The 26,277-nt window shown below is 46.6% G+C and overlaps 1 protein-coding gene across 1 annotated transcript; it reads left to right on the top strand.

Moving 5' to 3' along the window:
• The first annotated feature begins 652 nt into the window (after nucleotides 1–652).
• LOC119379625 (uncharacterized) lies at nucleotides 653–4,208 on the top strand. The gene is made up of 2 exons (XM_037648931.1): nucleotides 653–4,072; nucleotides 4,182–4,208. The coding sequence occupies exons 1-2, from the start codon at nucleotides 653–655 to the stop codon at nucleotides 4,206–4,208; spliced, it is 3,447 nt and encodes a 1,148-aa protein (XP_037504859.1).
• Nucleotides 4,209–26,277: the final 22,069 nt, after the last annotated feature.

The following is a 26,277-nucleotide window of genomic DNA, read 5'->3' as shown; positions in this document are numbered from 1 at the left end:
GTTAATGTGGCTCATTAAGAAAGCGTGGTGAATCCTGAGTAGGTTGTCTTCACTTAGTCCCTTTCTACTTACTGATACTCTAGCGACCTGTTTCAGCATGCTTTCAGTTTTAGCCATGATGTGCGTAAGCCTTTTGGCGTTACATCCTATTGCATCTATCAGTAATCCTAGGATTCTGATTGAATCTACTCAGGGAATGGGCTGTCCATTCTTTGCAAAGAGGGCGATGGGAATTTGGTCCAGGGATGTAAGTTCCCTAACGCCTTGCCTGGCCGGCCTGTACAGTAACAAATCAGATTTGTTTCTAGACAGTTGGAAGCCCGTGACTTCTAGGTCGGACTCCGTTTCGTCTAGGGCTAATTTCAGCGCGTTCTCTGCTTCTGCAAGTGATCCTCTCGGGGACCAGATCGTGATATCATCGGCGTATAGCGTGTTGCGAAATGCCGCGGAACGGAGCAGCGAGGAGCGTGCGGAACTATCGCGAAGACGAGAAGGTTGAAGAGGGGGGCACGAGCGAGAAGGGCAGTTTTTGGTCGCCATGATCAATAAACGGGTAGTCTCCATCTAACGTCCGCGGAACCAGTTCTTTGTTACATTTGGTGCGCGAAACCCGGGATCCGCCCCTTTGGAGTCTTCCCTTCACGTCATAACCATGGCAAACCCGGACCAGCTGCGCAAGAAGCGTGGTGCCCTAAGGGCTGGCGTCACGAGAGCGCTCACGCTTTTAACGGACCTGCTGCAGCAACCGGATCCTGACGCCTCTCAGATTAGCGGCCACATGGATTACCTCAAGGACAAGGAGACAGCACTGTCGCAGCTCGACGACGTCATCCTTGCGACCACGGACGAAGAGAACCTCGACCAGGAAGTAGGTACGGCGCAGGAATACAACGAGAAGATTCTGTACGCAGTATCACGCGCCAAGTTCTGGCTTCAAGAACGTGAGAGGAATGCCGGAACGCAGGCTCGAGCAACTGAACCCGGGCCTAGCTACATCGGATCTCCGAACTCCGGCGACGCAGCAGGCCAGGTGAGAGAGCATCGTCAGCGTTCTGTTCAACTACCGAAGCTACAGATACCGACTTTCGATGGTAGTCTGCGTGGATGGCAGTCTTTTTGGGACCATTTCGACGCCACCATCCACACGAACGCTGAGCTACCGCGGATTGAAAAGTTCAAGTACCTCCTCACCTACTTAAGCGGCAGCGCGAAGCGGGCTGTCGAAGGCATCCGCTTAGCCGAACAAAACTATGACCTTGCGATCAAGACGCTCACGGACCGCTTCGGACGCCGGGATCTGCTCGTGAACGAACATATCGATCATCTTCTCGCGCTAAGCGCAGTGAAATGTTCATCCGAGGTCCAAAAGCTTCGTCTGCTGCACGACAACGTCCAATTTCACGTCAGCGCCTTAGAAGGGCTTGGAGTTTCGCCAGACCAGTACACCGTGGTGTTAAACCGTGTCCTGATGCGATGTCTGCCAGAGGATCTCGCCATCATGTACAGGCAGAAAACCAAGGAAACAAATTGCGCACCCAGTATCGCCGAAACTCCTGAAGACAGAACGCGGCTAGCCAAGGAGATGCTAACCTTCCTCCGCATCCAAGTGGAAATCCGGGAGGAAGGCCGGCAGCTGTCGCGTCGTGCGCTGCAAGACGAACCCAGGACCCACATGCCTGAAGAAATTTATGGCGCGGAACCTATACCATCAGCGTCAGCTCTAACCGGGTCCGCCTTGCCTGTCAGACCAGCGTGTCCGCTATGCCAAAGCAAGGATCATACGATCGCTTTCTGTAACGCTGACCTATCGGCTGAGGAGAAGCGTGCAAGGCTGCAGTACGCTAATTGCTGCTTCCGCTGCGGAACGCGCAATCACATCGCCAGATTGTGCAGAAAATCCATCAACATCAGGTGTGGTACCTGCCATCGACGCCACCTGACGATTCTCTGTGAATTATCGAGGCCAGCCGAAGACCTTCCATCAAGCGGTGGATCCCCGGCATTTCATGAACCACCGCCCCAACCAATGCGAAACGTCACAACCGCCCAGAGTAGTCACGTCGAATCTACGCCTGTATTGTTGCAGACAGGCCGAGTTTGGGCAGAGTCTGGAGACCGACGACTACTCGTGCGGATACTGCTGGACAGCGGCAGTCAGCGCACATACATTCGTGCAGACGTGGCAAAAATACTTAAGTGCTCGGTCGTGGGTAATGAAGAGCTCTCCCTCGTCACATTTGGTGGCTCCAAGTCACGAAGACGAATTTCTGCAGAGCGTGTCAATGTGCGACTCCGCAGCCAGTTCGGCGCCTCAGCAGTAACTCTGGAAGCCTTAACGATTCCGGAAATTTGTTGTGTAACAAGCCCACCGCTCGACCCCAACATTTTGTACCTGCTCGGCGAACGGGAGTACAACGTGGCCGACAGCTTTCAACCAACCACATGGCAACCGGAAGAAATAAGTGTCCTCATCGGGTCCGACGCCTATTGGCAAGTGACCACAGGGAAAATCGATCGCATCAGCTCGACTATAACAGCAGTCGACACTACCTTTGGGTGGATGGTGCAAGGCCCTATGACGTCCGACTTTCGTTCCCCAACAAGTGCATTATTCGTCGCGCTTGAGAAGCCTGACTCGGAGAACATCGACGTGTCGTTAATGTGGCGTCTGGATGCCATCGGGATCGACGAAGCATCTTCACGGAACCTAGAGAGCGACCCTCACATGTCTGAATTTAAGCAAGCAATTTCGAAGCAAGATGGCCGTTATCAAGTGCCGCTGATGGTCAGACCACCAGGGTTACCATCCGGAAGCAACAATCGCCGATTAGCCGAACGTCGACTGCGAATGCAGATCAACCGGTTCCGAGAGCAGTCGTCACTGCTAGAAAAATACGACGAAGCAATTTCGGCTTATTTCAACGATGGACATGCGGAGAAGGTACAAGACGAGCAGCCGCTCAAGGACAACGTCTACTACATGCCCCATCACGCCGTGGTTCGTCGCGATGCTGTTACGACGAAGCTTCGTGTCGTATTTGATGCGTCATCGCACGAAGCCGGTCATGTTTGCCTTAACGACGTACTCTCGAAAGGCGTGAAAATTGGTTCTGACGTCATCCAGCTTCTACTGAATTTTCGCTGCCACCCTGTGGTTCTCGCCGCCGACATAAAGAAGGCATACCTGCAGCTTCTTATTCGGCCTCAAGACCGCGACCTTCTGCGGTTTTTGTGGCTGGAAAGGTTGCCAACTAAAGAAGAGCCTATGCCACCCATTACTACGTGGAGAATGACGAGAGTTCCCTTTGGAGCCGCGTCAAGCCCATTTCTTTTGGCCGCTACGCTTCGACACCACTTATCGTCATGTAGGCAGAATTATCCAACCACAGTATCCCTGTTAGAACAGGCTTTCTATGTGGATGACCTTCTTGTTGGACTACCAACTGCCAAGGAGGCATTAAAGGTGTATGAAGAAACACGGCAGATATTCAGGGAGGCCAGCATGGAACTTCGCAAGTGGGCTTCTAACTGTGACAGCATGAAAGAGAGATTCCTCCACGATAAATGTGCCATTGAAGATGAAGCGGGGGACAGTCATACTATGAAGGTTTTGGGAGTGCCGTGGGAACGTTCTGGTGACTGTTTCCTCCTCACGACTCAACATGCGGCCACTTTCACAGCCGGGAAGCCTGCTACTAAGCGCATAGCATTGCAAACGTTAGCCAGAATTTATGACCCCTTGGGATACCTCACACCATTTACCGTAAAGGCCAAGATTGTATTCCAAGATCTTTGGAAGAAGAACCTCGCATGGGACGCTAGCATGCCAGATGAAGAACAAACCGCCTGGAACAGCTGGTGCTCTGAGCTGAATGGCGCCACTTGTGTCCGCATCCCACGATACATATTCTTAAGCGACGACCTCAAGCCATTTACATTTGAGTTGCATACGTTCGCGGATGCCAGTCCTAGGGCGTACGGCACGTGCATCTACGTCCGAGTCAGCTCAGAACCTGACGCATGCTTTGCACGACTGTTGATCAGCAAGAGCAGACTTGCTCCGCTCAAGATGGTATCTCTTCCTCGTCTGGAGCTCCTGGCATGCGTCATCGCAGCGCGGCTAAGCTGCTACGTGAAAAGGGTGCAGTTTTTTCAGCACGCTCCTGTTTTCTTCTGGACAGATTCGCTGGTGGCTCTACATTGGATAAAGGGTTCGTCAACCAAACTGGACCCCTTTGTAGCACATCGGGTTGCCGAGATTCAACAATGTACCAATGCATCTCAATGGTTTCACTGTAGCAGCAAGGACAATCCTGCCGACGTCATCACTCGCGGAGCATCATATGCTAATCTCATCGAATCTACCATGTGGTGGCACGGCCCAACTTGGCTCTCTGACAAGAGGAAACAGTTTGAAGGAGCGAGCGCGCAGAATGTCACCGCAATGACAGAGATTGCCCCATTGGAGGGACCACGCAATGATCAAGACTCGTCCGCGCTAAATACGTGTGCATGCCCATCGGGATTTTCCGGAAACCAATGCGTCCTGCACGTCGAAGACTACAGCTCCATTACGAGGCTGCTTAGAGTCACGGCATGGATCAAGCGTTTCATCTCTAACGCTTCGCGGCGCCTCCCGTCACTATCCGGACCCCTCACAGCGGAAGAGTTACTACAGGCTGAGCGTTATTGGCTACAGACTGTTCAAGAACACTCCTTTCCGAGCGAAGTTCTTGCGCTACGTAAAGGTCAGCCGTTACCCTCAACATCTCGCGTTCTTCGCCTTTGTCCGTTTATGGATGAGGACGGCTTACTTCGCGTCGGTGGACGACTGCACCAGCTTGATGCTGATCACGACATACGCCATCCCATTCTCCTAACAGACGATCATAAGCTCACAAGCCTTCTTGTATCAGCGGCACACGTGCGCACTATCCATGGAGGTGTTGAAGCAACATTAACAGAGCTTCGAGAGCGTTTTTGGTTGCTGAGGGGACGGCAGACTGTAAAGAAGATAGTTTCGAAGTGCAGAATATGTAAACGATGGAAAGCGGCGACAGCATCCGCACCAATGGCCTCTCTACCACGCGAGAGAATTAGTGAAGCAAGCCCATTCACCGTTGTCGGGCTTGATTACTGTGGGCCCTTATACGCAAAACTGGCAAGTGGTACAACAAGGGCCTACGTCCTTCTCTTTTCATGTGCCGTCACACGCGCAATCCATTTAGAGCTCACCTCAGACATGACCGCCGCCACAACATTACTCGCCTTCCGCCGTTTCGTTGCACGCCGCGGAGTTCCTTCCACGGTATACTCCGACAACGCTCAAACTTTCCGTCGCTGCGCTAAAACCTTTGCATCCGCACTACCAGCGCTTCAGGAGTACGCCGCGGAGCTACGGATTCATTGGAAGTTCATCGTAGAAAGAGCTCCGTGGTGGGGCGGATGGTGGGAGCGCCTTATTCGCTCAACGAAAAACTCCTTGAAACGGTCACTGGGACGCAGCTGCCTCGACGTGGAGGCCCTCACAACTGTTCTGTGCGAGATCGAGGCAGCGATCAACAGCAGACCATTAACGTATCTTGAGAGCGAGCCCGATGAGCTCCAGCCATTGACTCCATCGCATTTCCTGTTGGGAAAGCGTAGCCTTTCCTTGCCGCAACACATTTGCATCTCGGAGCTTCCGACTGCGGTTGAATTGAACCGCAAGGTTCGTCATCGCCAGCATCTAATAGACGAACTTTGGAGACGATGGAAGCGAGCCTACCTGCTACTACTGCGGTCAGCGCATAACAGCTCGAATCGCTCATCAACCAAGCTACAGATTGGTGATGTAGTGCTGGTGTTAGAGGACAACACACCCGCAACATACTGGAAGTTAGGCCGAGTGACCACCTTACTCCCAGGAAGAGACGGCATAGTGCGTGCTTGCTCAGTGCGTCTCGCTAATGGTTCAACGGTAAATCGCCCGGTGCAAAAACTCTGCCCCCTCGAAGCATCCGATTAATCTTGGCCCGCCCCGGAGGATGTTGCGAAATGCCGCGGAACGGAGCAGCGAGGAGCGTGCGGAACTATCGCGAAGACGAGAAGGTGGAAGAGGGGGGCACGAGCGAGAAGGGCAGTTTTTGGTCGCCATGATCAATAAACGGGTAGTCTCCATCTAACGTCCGCGGAACCAGTTCTTTGTTACATAGCGAATGGCTTATATTGGGAAGGGATCTGAGCCTCTCCGATAAGGCCTTCATGACTATGTTGAATAGCAAGGGGGGGATGACCGCTCCTAGTACGAACTCATCTGGCTTGAGTTACGCAATCCTGATGGTAAGGGATGGTGATTCATGAGGGATGACCTAACAAACGGCTGAAACTCTGCTTCCGGACTTAGGCTGGCCGTGGCATGCAGGACCATGTTGCCGACCATGTTGTGCGGGAACAGTTCCTTGCTTTCTATGAAGTCCGAGATCCTGTTGAGGATCGCATGCTCCGCTACCTTGCCTGCACAAGAGGTTAGCGATATAGGCCTTAGGTTGTCAAGGTTTAGGGGCTTACTCGGTTTCGGAATAAGCACAACTGAGGCCGCTTTCCACTGGTCCGGGGCGCATCCACTCTCCCAAGTGTTGTTGACCTATTTCATTAGCAGCTCAATTTACCTATTTCATATTCATATTCTTTTTTATTTTGAGACAACCAGTACAGATAGTTGCCTAGGAAATTCGCTATAGGGTAAAGAAAGCCTGACAAAGCGCCGATCACCCGCGTACACACATGAATAACTAGTCATACCTGATATAAAGTTCCAACAAAAGCAGTTTGCTTTCAGCCATTTTATTTACCTTTCTCCTCACTTCTACTTCCTCCTCTTCTATCCTCTTCTTTTCCGCCTCCTCCAACCAATTATTTGGATCACTACATTCTCCCAGCCTCCTGTTTCCATATCTCCGGCGAGGGTATGGAAGTATATTTGAAAGAGACGACTCTTCAACCTTGGTGCGAGGTCCCTGGTAATATACTGTCTTCAGTTTGCCTTGTTGTTTCGCGATCTTCGTGGCAAAGTAGGGACCCGTAAAGGCAGACTTCGAGTCAAGTCCTTTGCGCACAAGAATCATGCTTCCAGGCTGCACATCGGGTATCTGTGATCGATGACGCTTCCTTTTCACCGTTTGGCGATATCGTTGTTTCTTTTCTTCCGCCATAGGTTTTTGCTTGAGAACGATCTTGTCAACCAAACCAAGCTCTTGATCAGCAGGCAACCAGCTTGGTTTTCCGAAAGCCGCGAAGTTGGGGCTGCATCCAAGTCGTGCAGTATAGGAGCGATTGTGATGGGATACAGCCGCTTCCAGAGCACACTTCCACCCGTCTTTGAAGTCTGGGTATAAAGACAGAAACATCTTCAAGCCCCTAACCATCCTCTCTGCAAGAGAATTAGCTTCAGGGCGGTATGGTGCTGGGAAATGTAATTTAATACCTCTTTCTTCTGGCCCGTCGTCGAAGCTTAAGACTTCGAAAAGCTGGTCCATTGTCGGCAACTATAACTTTGACAGCCTTGAACACATTCCGCTCCAGGAGTGACATCACTGAATTCGCATCTTCACGGCCGGCCTTAGCAGCAAGAAAGCATGTGCACTCGTCCACGGCAGCCAAAAACGCTTTAGTTTTTCGCACGCTCTCGCCTTTCTTCTTGACTTCCGTAAATTCGAGGTGAAGTACTTCAAAAGGTACCTCCGAGTACAACGGCATTACCATTTTATCCTCTCGTGGCCTAAACTTTCCTCTGAAGAGCTGGCATTCGTGGCATGTCTTATGTATTTAGCGACGTCCGCTTTCATTTTCGTCCAAGCGAATCTTGCAGTAAGCTTTCTGTACGTTCTCCAAAATCCATCATGCCTTCTAGATTCTGGACTGTTATGGTACAGCCTTAGAATAGCTTGCACTTTTATCACCGGCACGTGTAGCTTTTCGTTCTTAAATGTCAACTTTCCTGTACCTTCCCACAGCCTTATAAAGTTGACGTGTTCAGCTTCTCTTTCTTGTGGTATATGCAGTCTGGACGAGGCATCAGCATCCTAGTGATTCTGTCCAGGGCGATGAGATACCTCGAAGGTGTACTGTTGGATCTCGCTTGTCCATCGTGCAATCTCCCCTTTGGCTGTACGAGATGAAGCAGATAAGTCAAGGCCTGGTTGTCGGTGGACAATTTAAATCATCTGCCTTCCAAGTACGTGCTGAAATATCTCAAGGCCATGACAACTGCCAGAACTTCTTCTTCTGTGGTGTAGTAATTAATTTGGGCTTTCGTAAACGTGTACGACGAATAACTGATTACTTGTAGTTGTCGGGAAGCCGGCTCCTTGTCATCTGTTTGGTAAATAACAGCTCCAGTTCCGTAGTGTGAAGCATCGGTGCAGAGCTCGAAGGGTAACGTGAAATCCGGCAGCGTTAGGACAGAAAAAGAAGAATTGTACCCCGTTCCAAATAGGCTCGTTCATATTCTTCAGACCACATGAACGGGGGGAGCCTTTCTGGGTTAAGGTGGTGAGGCAGCTTCGTCTTTTTAGCGTAGTCTTTTATAAATGCTCTCAAGTCTCCTGCAAGACCTCAAAAGACACGAAAGGAATGAGCGTCATGGGGACTTCGCAAGAGACCTGATTCTCTGCACACTTTCTTCCTTGGTACTCTTTGTCTTGCCGTCAAAACGGCTGCCGAGAAATACTACGGTTCGGCAAAAGAACTCACTCTTCTTTGCAATAATTTTTAGTCGTGCATCACTGAGTGCTTTCAGCACTGCCGAGAGGTGGATCGCATGGTCGTCTCTGGTCCTTAAATAAACTAAGATGTCGTCGACGTACACATTACACAACTTCGCAATAAAATCTTTCAGTACAGAGTTCATCATTTTCTGGAAAAATGCACCTGAATTCTTCCACCTAAACTGGAGCCGGTTTTATTCGTACACATCAAATGGTGTAACGAACGCCGTAAACTTCTTTTTGTCTTCCTTCAGAGGTACCTGGCAATGAAGTTTCATGTCGGGTTGGGACAGAAGAAAATCAAAATTAACACCCGACATTACGAGGCTTTTCCGTACTACCCGGCCTCTGAAGCGAACTTCTGCCTCGGTCCATTTCGTGAACTCCCTGCAAGTTCCGTCATAGCTAGACACCCTGACTAGTTTTCCTGGACAGATGTCGTCTTTAGGTACTATCTCCTCGTTAATCGGGCTCACTGAGACACCTGTGTCGATCAGCGCTGAAACGTTGGAACCCCTGACAACCATCGCAGCGAAGAGAATGTTTGGGCTTACAACAAGAACGGTCTCTCGTTCCAATAAATGCCCCTGCTAACAATTATGCGACAATTCTCTCGGCTGATCTGTCACGCAATTCGCATACGGGAAGACATCTTTCTAGAGGATCCTGCTTCGTTTGGTTGCGGTGGTGGATCTTTCAACCCGAGTGCATCTGTAGAGTCAGAACCAATGTACTTCAAACCATGAAGCATCTCCTCAGACGTACAGGTGCCTTGAGTTCCATTTGCAATCGACTTCCTTTCTTCATTCCCTGTATTATAAGTGGCACGATGCACGATTCTGGAAGGTTCGGATCAGCGTTATACAGCAATTGTTGTTTTACGAAGAAATTAGTCGACTAGGCTCTCACTGTTTTGTTCATACTTGATGTATTTGTCCCATAATTCTACTGCATTCTTTCTGAAGGCACTGACACAGCTGTCCTTCCATGACTGCCATGAATCTTCTTTGTGTTGGGCAAAACGCAAGTCAAACCATTCTTTGGCATTTCCAGAAAGGCATGCTCGCATATTTTGTATTTTGTCGCAGTCCGTGTACCAGTACCGATGATTCTGCTCACATGCACACTCGAATGCGTTCAACCAATAATCTACACCGCAACTGCCGTCGAAAATGTCCGGGTTTACTGTCATGTGGCGAGTCCTGTCTGATGCCAGAACCGTCAAGAGTGCTTACTGGTGCTGTAGTTGCTGCTTTTGCAACCAAGTGAACTGAGAAAGAACGTTCGACCAGCTTGACGTATCAGTAATTTCATCAGAACGGCTCTGCAGTTTCTCCTTAATGGTGTTTTGCTTTTCCCAGGCTTAGAACTGCGAAAAAGGTACATTTACCTTCACAGTACCTCTGGCGATGACATCGCTGATTGGCTCTTTGGCAATGGTGGCGATGGATTCGATTCGGCCAGGTGTTGTCATCTCTTCTGGAGCCGCAACGAAGTTCTCGCCGTCTAGCTCGTAGCCTGCAATCAGTGGCTCGCCGTCCCGCTGTGTGAGGTAGAAGGTCACCCACATCTTCCGGATCCTGTCAAAGGCTGCGCCAAATATAAAGTTCCAACGAAAGCAGTTTGCTTTGAGCCATTTTATTTACATTCCTCCTCTTCTAGCCTCTTTTTTCCGCCTTCTACAACCAATTCTTTTGGATCACTACACCTGATAAAAAACAATCTGAACATAGGTTGGGATCACACATCGCGATTTTTCCATAAATCGAAGCATAGACTAAAAATATGTGCATAATTATGAATAACATGCGAAAACATAATAAAGAAGAACAGCTCATGCACAACAACAGCATATCAAACAGAAATAAAAACAAGCACGTGTAGCATGTGCGAGTTGCATAAGATAAGAATCGAGAGTGGCGTGGAAGGCTCTTTGAAGGAAGGCGTCTTTCTGAAGAAGACATGAGCTTTCTTCAAATGATTTCGTCAAGGAAATGCGGAATTTGTTAAGCTAATTTTTGTGCACTGTAATTAGTATGAAGCTCATGGTTTCCTTGTTGTGCTGCAGATGACGAGACGAGGACGGTAGGTTGATACAGGGACACAGGACAGGTGGTGCACAAACTTACAACTGGTTTATTCACATCTTGCGAAGTGTCAAATATAGGTTAACAATCAGATGGGATAGGGTGAAGGAAGGGAAAGTGCGAATAAGGTAGGCAAAAAGTAAATATAGATAATGCAAGCATATGACGTGTGCCATCTTGAGCTCAGACAAATTTTTTCGCAGATCAGCGTACGCCACTTTCTAGAAATTTTATTTCTGCTTGCGTTAAATGTAACGAGGGTGTGCTGATGCATTCCTCTTTTGCACTTGAGATGAACAGGGCTTCTTTTATCTCCCTAGTGTCTTTATCACCACCACGTGCTAGCAGCGTGGTGTCGCGGAACTTCGGCGTGCAGGAACATCGTTTGCAATGCGCCGCGAGGTGACCTGCTCCTTGTAACTGCTGGCAAGCGTATCTGTGTTCCAAGAGGCGTTCATTGATGCAGCGTCCTGTCTGTCCTATATATTTCTTGCCGTAGGTTAAGGGAATACTGTATACAGCCCTAACGGCACATTGCACGAAGGGTTCTCGGTGGTTTATTGAGCACTGTTTCTTTGATTGGCTATTGTTTACTGCTTTGCAGAGCCCCTTAAGCTTATGAGGCGCTGAAAACGGGACATTGACTCCATATCTTTGCCCTACTTTCTTGAAACGGTGCGATATGCCATGCGCATACGGAATTACTGCCGCTTTGCTGAAGTCAACTTTCCCCCTTTCTTTTTCTTCGACTGCACGTGGGTTTTTGGTCTCTTTCAAAAGCTTTTCGCTGATTGCTACAAGCATGCTTTGGGGATAGCCACTGTCTTTTAATCTCTTCAACTGGTTGTTAAGGCTATGCCCTAGAAGATGGTGGCAAGACTTTCTGAGCGCTTGCCGAATGCATGACAATGCTATGCCTCTTTTGATGAGTTTTGAATGGTTAGACTGGAAGCTTAGGATTTCTTTCCTCTGGTGTTATAATGCCAGCACGTGTGCTGCGTTTCGAACCGTATTTCTATATCGAAAAACTGCAGACTAGATTGTTCTGGGATTTCGCAAGTGAAATCAAGACCTGAATGTGCGGTTTCGAACGCTTTGACAATATCTTCGGTGTTACGTACTACGCCTGGTTTGAGACATACTAAGAAATCGTCTACGTATCTGAAATAGGCTATGTCAAGGTCGTTCATTCGTTGGGCTAATTTACGATCGCCTTCCGCCAGGAACAGGTCGGACAATACCGGAGCAATACAGGAGCCAATTGAAACGCCTTCTCTCTGCATGTAATAATTGCCATCATATTCAATGATTTGTGAACGTAGGTAATTCCTTAACAAGTCTAGAAAGACGTCTGCGCCACAGCCACACTGATTCTGAAACTTCACACATCCAAACAAGTTAATCGCAGATTCAACAGCACCTAACACGGCGCTTTGCGGAATGTTGAAAAATAAGTCTTTGGGATCAATGGAAAAACAATTTACAGTAGGGCAGTCCCTAAGGTACTCCACTACAGCGTCGGAGTTCCGGATCCTGAAAGGGTCTTCAATAGGTGGACTCCCCAGGTGAATCTGCAAGTAATTCGCAACATTCCTTTGCCACGTCTCCTTATCTTCTATAATAACATGAAATGGGTGTCCCTCTTTATGCGTCTTGACAGAGAAGAAGGGCTTGAGGTATAATTCCTTGCTTTGACGTACCGCTTTTTCTAGCTTTTCAAGTTGCGCCCCAGAGCATAGATACACTGCTTCTTTCTTCAATTGTTTCGGCTTAATTTCATTCTTCGCTGCCTTGACAAAATTCTTTTCTATCGCACGGGTAGCTAAGTCCTTGTACGTTGGGTCGTCTATGACCAACGTACACTGACCAAGTGCATCTATGCTCTGGGGCGCAACTTGAAAAGCTAGAAAAAGCGGTACGTCAAAGCAAGGAATTATGCCTCAAGGCCTTCTTCTCGGTCAAGACGCATAAAGAGGGACACCCATTTTGTGTTATTATAGAAGATAAGGAGACGTGGCAAAGGAATGTTGCGAATTACTTGCAGATTCACCTGGGGAGTCCACCTATTGAAGACCCTTTCAGGATCCGGAACTCCGACGCTGTAGTGGAGTACCTTAGGGACCGCCCTACTGTAAATTGTTTTTCCATTGATGCCAAAGACCTATTTTTCAACATTCCGCAAAGCGCCGTGTTAGGTGCTGTTGAATCTGCGATTAACTTGTTTGGATGTGTGAAGTTTCAGAATCAGTGTGGCTGTGGCGCAGACGTCTTTCTAGACCTGTTAAGGATTTACCTACGTTCACAAATCATTGAATATGATGGCAATTTTTACATGCAGAGAGAAGTCATTTCATAATAGAACTTTTTGTTGGGCTAGTTGATACATGCTTACTGAAAAACCAAAAAGACGCGTACCATCAAGGAAAAAAGTAAGGACAGGACAGAAAGGGCGTCTGAAATGACTTACTGAAAGTTTTTCAGTAAGTCATTTCAATTGGCTCCTGTATTGCTCCGGTATTGTCCGACCTGTTCCTGGCAGAAGGCGATCGTAAATTAGGCCAACGAATGAACGACCTTGACATATCAGCCTGTTTCAGATACGTAGACGATTTCTTAGTATGTCTCAAACCAGGCGTAGTACGTAACACCGAAGATATTGTCAAAGCGTTCCAAACCGCACATTCAGGTCTTGATTTCACTTGCGAAATCCCAGAACAATCTAGACTGCAGTTCCTCGATATAGAAATACGGTTCGAAACGCAGCACACGTGCTGGCATTATAACACCAGAGGAAAGAAAGAAATCCTAAGCTTCCAGTCTAACCATTCAAAACTCATCAAAAGAGGCATAGCATTGTCATGCATTCGGCAAGCGCTCAGAAAGTCTTGCCACCATCTTCTAGGGCATAGCCTTAACAACCAGTTGAAGAGATTAAAAGACAGTGGCTATCCCCAAAGCATGCTTGTAGCAATCAGCGAAAAGCTTTTGAAAGAGACCAAAAACCCACGTGCAGTCGAAGAAAACGAAAGGGGGAAAGTTGACTTCAGCAAAGCGGCAGTAATTCCGTATGCACATGGCATATCGCACCGTTTCAAGAAAGTAGGGCAAAGATATGGAGTCAGTGTCCTGTTTTCAGCGCCTCATAAGCTTAAGGGGCTCTGCAAAGCAGTAAACAATAGCCAATCAAAGAAACAGCGCTCAATAAACCACCGAGACCCTTCGTGCAATGTGCCGTTAAGGCTGTATACAGTATTCCCTTAACCTGCGGCAAGAAATATATAGGACAGACAGGACGCTGCATCAATGAACGCCTCTTGGAACACAGATACGCTTGCCAGCAGCTACAAGGAGCAGGTCACCTCGCGGCGCATTGCAAACGATGTTCCTGCACGCCGAAGTTCCGCGACACCACGCTGCTAGCACGTGGTGGTGATAAAGACACTAGGGAGATAAAAGAAGCCCTGTTCATCTTAAGTGCAAAAGAGGAATGCATCAGCACACCCTCGTTACATTTAACGCAAGCAGAAATAAAATTTCTAGAAAGTGGCGTACGCTGATCTGCGAAAAAATTTGTCTGAGCTCAAGATGGCACACGTCATATGCTTGCATTATCTATATTTACTTTTTGCCTACCTTATTCGCACTTTCCCTTCCTTCACCCTATCCCATCTGATTGTTAACCTATATTTGACACTTCGCAAGATGTGAATAAACCAGTTGTAAGTTTGTGCACAACCTGTCCTGTGTCCCTGTATCGACCTACCGTCCTCGTCTCGTCATCTGCAGCACAACAAGGAAAAACCATGATCGACCACCAACTAGCCCAATTCATCGCTCTTCTAAAGTATGAAGCGCATCCTTCTTGAAGCTGATGTGTCGTAAATTATGGCTGTGATCCTTCTCGAGAAATTTCTTTTAAAATTCAGTTAGGTTAGCTTTAACTTTGTTACATACTATCATTGCTATTTTAGCCAAACTGGTAATAAGTGACATAACGTGCAGAGTATGCCAACTGCTCGAGAGATGTTTTTTCGTAAGCAGTTGATATGAACAGACCAGTCGAAATATTCGTGAAAGACACCGAGGAATTGGTGAGACGTAACTCGATCAGTAGGCTGTCCCTTAAAGCTAAATAACCTTTTCGCTTGTGTGCGCCTTGTTACTGGGTCAAAATACAACAAACTTTGGTTTTTTTACCGTTACGATTTAACCTTGCCCCTAAGCCAGGTAGGTAGGTTTTGTAACCATAGATTGGCTTGAAAAAATCGTCAACACGGTGTGTCCCTGGAGTTGACGTTTTGAGAAGTGTATTTGTCTTCTTGCAGAAGACAAGTCCACTTGTCGAAACGTGGGCTCACACCGCGTTGATAATTTTTTCATTCCTTCAAGCTTCCGTCTTTCCCCGAACTTGTGCCTTTCATAGTAGGTGAAGAATAAAACAGTGCTTAAGACGGGAGCGATGAAGACACGGCGCTGAACTAACAAACAAGGTTTATTCAAAACAACTGCAATGTACAGGACGCAGGTATCGGCGCTGTTACATCGGCCATCAGGCATATATCATCGGCCGAGGGAGCACGCTTACTCTATAAAAGGGTTTGCCCCCAGCCATTTCGCCAACTGTTGTAAAAATTGCTGATGCCAGCCAATTCTCGATCAGTATGCGGTCATTCGGCGCTATAACGAAAAGCGCGCAAGCGTGATTAGTGAAGCAATCCGCATTCAACAGCATGGTGTTTCTTGTGTAAGCGTGCCGTCAATTTCCCTTGACTGCAGTGAAATTAGACATTTACGGGGTACTAGTGTGACAGCTTCTCAATACTGTGCGCGAGCTGATTATTTTTGTTGTATGGCCTTTATCACATGTATGTGCTTTTCTGCTTATGTTTCGTTGTTCTTTGCAGATACCTGCTTCCTATATATTGTAGTTGTTTTGAATAAACTTTGGTTGTTAGCTCAGCGCCGAGTCTTCATCTCGTCCCTTCCAGAGCGCTGTTTCATTTTCATCTACTAGGCACCAATCCCCGCAGGGGCGTCTACGCAAGCAGGCGTTTGGTGTGTAGCGACACCACGGACCCGAGCTAACGAGGGGTTTGACCCTTCCCACGCCTAGCCGTGCGTGGCTTTGCCGTGTCCGGGGAAAAGGGGATCCTGGGTGTTGAGCCGACGCCGGGTGATTGGACCATTAAGGCTCCCCGGCAGAGGCAACACACCCCTTTGGCCTCGACTTCACGTAGACAGCACCCGTGGGCTGACCCACCCAGGGGAAATCGGCAGTCGCCTCTTCCTATCTCTCTCTCTCTCCCACGTCTTCGTCTTTACCTCTCACTTTTAATCTTCCCTGTCCTCTGCTCTCTTCCATTTACTTCCACTTTTCCTGGCAGCAAGGGTTAACCTTGTGTGGCTATCCTACCTAGGGTAAACAATATTCGGTTATAGGAACGGCGCACTACTGGCGTTGCGCAGACTTGTTCACATGTTCTGCCACGTCCCCTCGTTGGGCTCCGTGGTGGGTGGTAGGTGCCGTTTCCGAACAAATTACTTTTATTGCGATAGCAATTATATGGACAGTCTCTGCTGAATTTTGCCGTCGCCGTCGCCCGTCATGCACCGTATATGTATGAGTATGTATATATATATATAAAAGCCCCAAAGAAAAATAATTCAGAAAATGCTTCTGAAGCGCGGAATCGAACCAGGGACCTCTTGCTCCGCAGCGAGTGGCGCTAACCACTAGGCCACGAAACGCAGATCCTCCACGTAGCTAACGGCGAGCGTTATAGACGTCAGACTCTGGAGTTTCCTAGATGTGTGGCGACACCTGTCGGAGAAGTATTGAGTAGTGCATAGACCGACTCTCTCGCACAGTTTGCTATGGGACCAGGTGCAACTAGCGAGTGCGAAACAACGATTGAGCTTAATATCGCGTGTGTTTGCGCATTTAGCACTCAGAACGAGAGCTGTGAATTGCTCTCCGCTAGTCGGACGCGCCACCGAGCCGTCGTGAAGTGCTTGCTGGATCGCTCGCCTGAACGACGGCGAAAACAGCAGCAGACGAGAGCCCTCCGCACGCTACGAAAAAACTCCGCAAAAGACGCACTGTTGCGTTGTGAATTGCCACGGACGTAAAAGACTGAATAACAACGTTCAGTTCTACCGATTTCCATAGTTGTACGAAGAAGAAAGGCGAGAGCGTTGGATACGGGCCGTTGCGAGCGTGTTGGGTAAGCGAAGTACCCGCGTTCTCCACAGCCGGTGGCATGAATGTGTGGCTCTGCTGTTGTTTTGCGTAGCCCTGATGCAAAACCGTGGTAACCTTGACTATGAAGCTCAGCAGAGGCTCTGACCGCGGTGCTTGTCGTGTAACACGAAGTGAGCAGCTAGAGGCAGACTGGAGACGCGTGATACGCACACCGCGACGAGTTGGTCGTCACAACACAGCATCGCGAACGTACGTACGTTTTGAAGGCTCAGAGTTCTGGTTCTAACTAGCTAACACCACGTGCGTCATACAAGTAAATCGCAGAATGTTGGTCGTGTTGAGTTTTGAGTTTATTGGTGACATAAGGGTTAGTTACATAATACGTGTATACAGATGAGGGTCCCAGAGTATAAATACTGAAAACGGGACCCTCAGTTAAAAAATACAACAAAAGTGGATTTTAAAAATCAGCAGAATATTAGCAGGTGGTAAACAAGCGAGAACAGTTAAAATAGCAGATGAAATAACAGGAAACCAATAACATAGAATGCAAAATGCTAAATACAATATGGAAAGCAATAAATACAATATAGAAAGCAATAATAATAGTACTATACAGGGCAAAAACTAGCAACAGGCAAGAACAGTTGAAATACAAGATGAAGTGAGGAATACAATAAAATAAAAAGCCAAATGCGAAAACCAATATACAACGCAATGCAAAGCAAAGTCAAATACAATACAATGCAAAAATAAAAAAGACGGAATGAAAGTAGAAGAAGGCACAAAAATAAAATAAAAGTCAAGGAAAAATGAAGAGAAATGAAAACAACTTATAGAAGAAACAAGAAAATCGCAAATAAAAGGAATGAGGACAAGTCCAAAAAATTATATACGTTAACTAAGGTGAGCAATCAGCAGTTAAAAGGAAAGATTTTATTGATGCTTTGAAATGTGAAAATGAGGGCACAGTTTTAAGTTCAATAGGTAAACTATTCCAAAGTTGAATGGTAGAGAATTTAGATGTTTTCTTACCGTAGTTAGTACGAATGGGTGGTAGCAAGTAATTATAATTAGAAGCAAATCTGTTGGGGTTAGTATTCTTGAGGGAGCTACAATCAATGTATTCAAAGGAAAGCTGGGAATGAAGTAATTTATAAAACATTATAGCTAAGTTGTACTGAAATAATTTTTTAACAGATAAAATTTTGTGCTCATCAAGCAGGCTAAAAGCATCTGAACGCGAAGAAGTGTAAGTTATGATGCGTATTGCTTGGTTTTGTATATGCTGGATGGAATGAAGATAACAGGAATATGTATTACCCCAAGCAATTATGCCATAGTTAATATGAGAATGAATAAATGCAAAGTAGAGTGAAAGCAACGCAGGAGGTGAAAAATACTGGCGTGCCTTGATCAGCGCACGAATACCGAAGGCCGACTTTTTTTTAATATGATTGATGTGAAGATGAAACTTCATATGGCTGTCCAATGTCACACCTAGAAATACCGCAGAGTCGTTCATGAGAACAAGATGATTTCCTAATGATAAGACAAGAGAAATAATTAAAGGCTTTTGATGTGGATGGAAAACCAATGACTTAGTCTTAGATGGATTAATAAGTAGTTCGTTATTGTTACACCATTTAATTAGGTGATCAAGTGCCATATTTAGCTTATTTAGTAATGAACACATAGATTTATCAGGTACAGATATGGTTGTATCGTCTGCATACAAAACATAGTGGCATAAATCAGTAACGTCCGGCAAATCATTAATATAAAGGGAAAAAAGCAGTGGTCCCAAAATTGAACCTTGTGGAACTCCTTGGTTAGTTGTTTTAGGAGGAGAAAATGTTTCACGTGCGTACACCACAAACTCTCGATCACTTAAATAATGCTTTAAAAACATTAGAGCAGGGCCAGTTATTCCATATACTTCAAGTTTACGATGCAAAATTGTGTGATTAACGGCGTCAAATGCTTTAGTGAGGTCTAGGAAGACGGAACCGACGAATTGATTCCTATCAATACTGTTCTTAATGAAATCTGTTAGACAAAGTAAAGCTAAATTGGTAGAGCTTCCTGCCCGAAAGCCGAACTGGCAAGATTTAAGTTATGTGGAACTTATCTAAGTACTTTGTTAGTCTGGACACAAATAGCTTTTCAATTATTTTACTTAGGGAGGGAAGGATTGAAATGGGACGGTAATTTGATAGCAGCTCTTTGTTACCTTTCTTGAAAACCGGGATAACCTTAGCACGTTTTATTATTTGCGGAAATTCGCCAGTTTTGAAGATTAAATTAATTATTGCGCTTAGGGGTTCGCAAACTATGTCAGCAACCAGTTTTAAATGACGCATAGAAATGCCATCCAATCCAGGGCTGGTGTTGCGAGCGTTGCGAATAGTAGATAGCACCTCACTTGGCGTAACCGGGAAAAGATAAAATGAACGACACAGACGGTTTATTTTAGGTTGAAATGTTGAAGGCTGACTGCTCTGAGATAGTGCGAAATGATCAGAAAATGCGCTAGCAATCTCAGCAGGCTGGTTGAAAGTAATGCTGTCGTGTTGAATTGTAGAGATAAATGTTGGCGACTTACGGTTCAAAAAATCATTCAGCAATTGCCATTGCTTTTTAGGGTTACCTTTATTCCGCACAAATTCTGTTTCGTAGTGTCGCCTTTTCGCTTCCCGGAGTGCGCTACTGAGAATCTTGCAATATTTCTTGTACCTACTGAGCAGAGAACTATTGAATGGCTGTCTTTTGGTTTTCTTATACAAATTATCTTTTTTCCTCAAGCTCTTTAGTAAAGCATAGCTCATCCAAGGGTTATTCGGGTATTTGAATCGATTTTTACAGCGCACAACTTTAGATGTGGTAGAAACTGTCCTTCGTGAATGCATCACAAAAAAACCTAAACGCCTCCGTAGGCTCTTGAATTAAATTGAGAGGAGACCAGTCGGTGGAGCTAATTGCGGAAACGAATTTATCTGTATCAAATGGTGTGGTGAAATATGAGGTGCCAACGTTAGCGAAATGAGCATCGAAAACTGCGAAAATCGGAAATTGATCTGTAAGGTCAGTGTTAATAACGCCAGCAGTTATTGGTAGGTCGAGGTTAGTTAGAACATGATCAATAAGAGAATAGGATCTTTCATCAGAGCATCGAGTTGGTGATGTGATGAGGCATTCACGACCATGCCCACTAAAGCAGTCAGTGTAAGCTGTGTACACACTAGAATTAACATCCAGGAGATTAATGTTTATGTCACCCACTATCATCACACTTTTGTTTTCAGTTAACAGCTTGTTAAGCACGTTGTTAAGAACGAGAAGGAAATCGGATACGTTAGAGGCGGGTGATTTGTAAATACAGCCAAGAACAAGACTTTTAGAATTGTGTGTTTGGAGGGGCTCATTAGTTTCCACCCATACCGTTTCACAGCAATCGACCTGGAAGTTTAAGTCGTTCCTCCGAGTATAAGTGATGTCGGGGGAAACAAATATAGCAGCACCACCATGCCTATTGTTTAAACGGTGGCAATATTCGGGAGTGTAAGAAACGAAGCCGTACATGTTACAGTCATTGCTGGAAAGCCAGGTTTCGGATACACAAATGAATGAAAAAACATGATCAAGGGAAGTTAGGAAGTTTTTCAAGCCTTCATGATTCCTTCTTAAACTTCGGGCGTTGAAATGCACCAAAGAATGACGATTGGATTTTAATAATGGACGAATTTCGGACGGGTAAAGGAGAGACATAGCAATGAAGACGCACACCGGCACATGTCTCAAATAATCAGTCTAACAAGCCTCTTATGTGGATATGCGCAGATCGGACTCGGCAGCGATACGGAACACCCTACTATCACTGGTTTTTCGCGCTTTGATTTGACAGTTCTCAGTCCAAAGGAACTGCCACTTTTTTGCCTTCTTCAATGCAAGCGCTTTAGCAAACAGCATTTTATTGCTGATTGTAAGGTGGTCGTTCACATACACTGCCGTGTCGTTAGTGCCAGAAAAACCAAGGTTGCTCACACGAAGGCGCGCCTTGCGGGCTTTCCTTACAAATTCATTCTTCTTGTCCCTTGAGACAAAGCGAGCAATTAAATTTTGCTCAGATGATTTGGACGGAACGCGATGAACAGTTTCAATATCAGATTCAGATACAGGACATTCGATGACATCGGCCATACGCTTCAATATGGCACGGCAGTCCTCGCCTTTTGTAGGGGGGACACCTTTCACCTCAACGTTGGTCAGTCTTGAGTACTGCTCAAGATCAGCAACACGTTTTTCAAGCATTTCATTTCGTGCCATTACCGCCTTGTTCGATGCAGTCAGTTCATCCTGCCGGGCTCTGAAGTTATCGAACTGGCTGCTCAAGAAGTCAATGCTTTCACTGAGCGAGGCATTGTCAGACAGACCCAAGTCAGTTAATTTCAGTTTGATTTTAGAGCCAATTTCTAACATCAAGGAATCCATCTTTGCATTGAAATGTTGTTCTAATTGTTCAAGTTTTTTAGCAAGTTCATTGCACGAAGGCGGCATGACGTAGCACAGATGTGGACACGCAAGGCAGCAATGAGCAATAAATTGGCACCGGTTTGGTGACCCCGGTTTGTTTCGCCCGTGTCCTCCGCGGTTGCCGTAGCTATCTCGGAGGCCACGGTTTTGCCTTTGGTTGTACCCCGCGAAAGTGGACACGCACGTATCCCCACTTGCAGTACATACAAACGGAAGACGACCATCAAGAGACCATTTGAGAATGCGTAAGAAAACGCTCCAATGCACAGGAAGCGAGAGATGAATTAAGGAAGAATGCAACTGAAAAGGCGAAAATCGCCGGAGCCATTCGCCCCTGATGAACCGAGTTTTGTACCACTGATCGTAAGATGCATAGCTAAGTAAATTGATCGTGTATGTAGGTACTTTATCGCTGTGGCATACTCTGGATGCTCGCTTGTACTTGGGAGTTGCAGCGCGCGGGAATAACTAAAACTTATTTTGCATTGTACTGGCAGTTCGCTTTGATCACCTTCCTTTGTTTCTGAAGCGTGCATTGGCGGAAGAAGCTTTCCAGGCCCTTGATTTTCAGGAAACCGCGCCTCGAAACCAACGAAAGAGGAGGGTTATATTGCGGCCTATGCACATTCGCTTGCGGGCGGCTCTCTTTGCACTACCCAGTTAGTGCCAGGGCTACGATGAGGGCGCTGGGGGCGGTGGTTTTCGCAGCGCCGCCTGGGCAGAGTCTGACGTCTATATACACACCATTTACCGCTGGACGGACTCAGAGACGCTAGGCGCTTATAAGCGATATGTTCTAGCAAAACTTTGGTTTGGGCGAGCTGGTTCATCGTCGGACTTGTTTGGGGCAGCGCTAAAGAACACACGGACAAAGACACATAGTAGACGCCACGGGCGCTGACTTACAACTGAACTTTATTGCCTTTTCCAGTGCATTTATATGTGCCATAATCGCTCGTTGTGACAGCCACGTTTCCCAGAACTAACAAGCAGCGATAAACAACAATCTTAACAATCTGTTTAGCTATAGCAGAGGAATTTCACATGGAGCACGAGTGCAAGAAAAAAAAAACACCGAAAAAAAAACAACAACAACATAGTAAAATAACAACTGGCGGACGCTTCGCGTGTAAAGCATAAACCGATGAAAGATTACATGACAACAAAAGGGAAGTGCAAGTGAGAACCACGCTTAAATAAAACCTTTGAGATAATCAATCTCAGCGTCGGACAGAACGATTGAAGGCCTGCTAACGCAGTTGTCACCTGCCTTATGTATGAAAAAGGCTTCCATGATTTCGCGCTCAGTTTTATCTTTCGCTTTCTTGAGGAACTGTGTACGTTGAAAATCAGGGGTACAACCACAGCGTTTGCAGTGCTCACCCAGGAATCCCCCAGTTTGATTGCGCACGTTCAAATTATGCTCCCTAGCTCTCTCGTTAAAGCATCGGCCGGTCTGACCGATGTAGCGGCGACCACAACTCAGGGGAATGCTGTAGACGACATTAAAAACGCACATTGTAAACTTGTTCCGGTGTTGCGTGACGCAAACACGTCGCTTCTTACTGTTAGTCAAGGCACACAACTTTGAGAGTTTGCATGGAGCGGAAAAACAACCTGGACGTTGTGTTTGCTTGCTATTCGTTTTATATTGTGCGACACTTGGTGTATATATGGGATGACCTTGACCGGCATGTCCGCTTTGTTAGGCTTGTCGTTTGCTTTCGAACGTTTAATATTTTGCAGGAGGGACTCACAAACGGCAGTGATAAGTTCTGGGGGGTAACCCGCACGCTTTAGTCTCAGAACTTGGGCACAGAAACTTTCGGAAAGAGCATGACTGCAAGTCTTATTGAGGGCCGAGTTCAAGCAGTTCTTTGCGATACCGCACTTGACAAGCTTCGAGTGAGCGCTATTGTGCGGTAGTAAGGCTTTTTTCGATCTCGGGTTGTATAACTAACAGATATGATTAACAGAAAAACGCAACCTAACATCCAAAAACTGAAGCTCATTGTTTGCAGGCCTTTCGAAAGTAAACTTAAGACCTTGCCCTTCATTCTGGAATACACTGACAACTGCATCAAGGTCTGAAACATCTTTCAAAAGGACCAAAAAATCGTCAACATAGATGTTCACAATGCGCGGCTCTTGCAACTTTGCTTGGATGCGGCTTCCAACAACGGACAGAAAAATATCGCACAAGACTGGAACGACCGCCGAACCTATACAGATTCCTTGTTTCTGTACGTAGAATTCGTTGTTGAACTCGACCACGGTAGAACCCAAATACAGTTCCAACAATGCTAAAAATTGTTCACAATTAACACCAGTTGCACTTGAAAACGCGAGCTCACCATGATCCTCGATCCTCTCGCGAATAGCCACGAGCAATTCCTTATGCGGCACAGAATAGTAGATATCTTCTATGTCAATTGAAAACCCGTTGGAATTGCCACAGTTCAAACCTTGTAAAAGTTGGACGACATCAGATGACTTCCTAAGGACGAACGGGTCGTCTTTCACCAGTACTCGTAGCTGCGTTTGTACGTAGCCGCTAACCAGACGCTGCCAAGTCGCTTTTTCGGAAACAATGGCTCGAAACGGGGCTTTAGGTTTGTGCGTTTTTACCGTGAAAAATATTTCCAGGACTCCCTTCTCTTCTTTCTTCGCTCGTCCTCTGATGCTCTGAAGGTTGAGATCATCCAGGGCTTGGAGTGCGAGGCGTTTCTGTTTCCGAGGATCGAAGGAAACCTGCTTGAAATTTTTCCTTATTGCCGACAAGGCCTTTTCCTGAAAGAGAGCGTTCGGCATTATGACGAATCCTCCTTCTTTGTCGGCCTCTAGAAGGCTAAGCTGACGCTCATTTAAGGCCCTTGAAACCTTATTTAGGGGCTTTTTCATCGAATTCTGCGAGTTGTTGCATCGTTGGAGACATTGAACACTTTCTGAAACAACACTTTCTTTCGATTGTTCACCGCAACGATCAGCGACCTGTCGGACCATAGCCAGCAAACCCGGCCGCTGTACATGAGGCATGTGGCTAAATTTAGGGCCCTTTTCTTGCTTTTTTTTTTTTTTTGTTGGAAGCCGCATCCAAGCAAAGTTGCAAGAGCCGCGCATTGTGAACATCTATGTTGACGATTTTTTGGTCCTTTTGAAAGATGTTTCAGACCTTGATGCAGTTGTCAGTGTATTCCAGAATGAAGGGCAAGGTCTTAAGTTTACTTTCGAAAGGCCTGCAAACAATGAGCTTCAGTTTTTGGATGTTAGGTTGCGTTTTTCTGTTAATCATATCTGTTAGTTATACAACCCGAGATCGAAAAAAGCCTTACTACCGCACAATAGCGCTCACTCGAAGCTTGTCAAGTGCGGTATCGCAAAGAACTGCTTGAACTCGGCCCTCAATAAGACTTGCAGTCATGCTCTTTCCGAAAGTTTCTGTGCCCAAGTTCTGAGACTAAGCGTGCGGGTTACCCCCCAGAACTTATCACTGCCGTTTGTGAGTCCCTCCTGCAAAATATTAAACGTTCGAAAGCAAACGACAAGCCTAACAAAGCGGACATGCCGGTCAAGGTCATCCCATATATACACCAAGTGTCGCACAATATAAAACGAATAGCAAGCAAACACAACGTCCAGGTTGTTTTTTCCGCTCCATGCAAACTCTCAAAGTTGTGTGCCTTGACTAACAGTAAGAAGCGACGTGTTTGCGTCACGCAACACCGGAACAAGTTTACAATGTGCGTTTTTAATGTCGTCTACAGCATTCCCCTGAGTTGTGGTCGCCGCTACATCGGTCAGACCGGCCGATGCTTTAACGAGAGAGCTAGGGAGCATAATTTTGAACGTGCGCAATCAAACTGGGGGATTCCTGGGTGAGCACTGCAAACGCTGTGGTTGTACCCCTGATTTTCAACGTACACAGTTCCTCAAGAAAGCGAAAGATAAAACTGAGCGCGAAATCATGGAAGCCTTTTTCATACATAAGGCAGGTGACAACTGCGTTAGCAGGCCTTCAATCGTTCTGTCTGACGCTGAGATTGATTATCTCAAAGGTTTTATTTAAGCGTGGTTCTCACTTGCACTTCCCTTTTGTTGTCATGTAATCTTTCATCGGTTTATGCTTTACACGCGAAGCGTCCGCCAGTTGTTATTTTACTATGTTGTTGTTGTTTTTTTTCGGTGTTTTTTTTTTCTTGCACTCGTGCTCCATGTGAAATTCCTCTGCTATAGCTAAACAGATTGTCAAGATTGTTGTTTATCGCTGCTTGTTAGTCTGGGAAACGTGGCTATCACAACGAGCGATTATGGCACATATAAATGCACTGGAAAAGGCAATAAAGTTCAGTTGTAAGTTAGCGCCCGTGGCGTCTACTATGTGTCTTTGTCCGTGTGTTCTTTAGCGCTGCCCCAAACAAGTCCGGCTTATAAGCGTTTCTTCATTACCAGCGAGATGGCGTTAGGAGCGCGACGGGTGGATTTAAAAGTCGTCGGCGAGCGCGCTCGCTTCTCGTTATGTTTGCGCAGGGAGAACCTTGCCCTTCCGCTGTCTGCTCGCGCGGTTTTCTCGTGCTGAGTGGAAGAGAGATGTTTCACGCTTTCACCGTGATGTCTGCGCTCATGTTACGGAGCGTACGAAAGTCACTCGAGCTCAAGGGACGCCGCTAAACGAACAAACAGAAGATGAGCGCGAACTATCAAGTGTCAC

The sequence above is a fragment of the Rhipicephalus sanguineus genome, chromosome 1 (assembly GCF_013339695.2).
Source record: "Rhipicephalus sanguineus isolate Rsan-2018 chromosome 1, BIME_Rsan_1.4, whole genome shotgun sequence".
Classification (NCBI taxonomy): Eukaryota; Metazoa; Arthropoda; class Arachnida; order Ixodida; family Ixodidae; genus Rhipicephalus; species Rhipicephalus sanguineus.
This window is presented reverse-complemented; position numbering and strand designations above follow the sequence as displayed.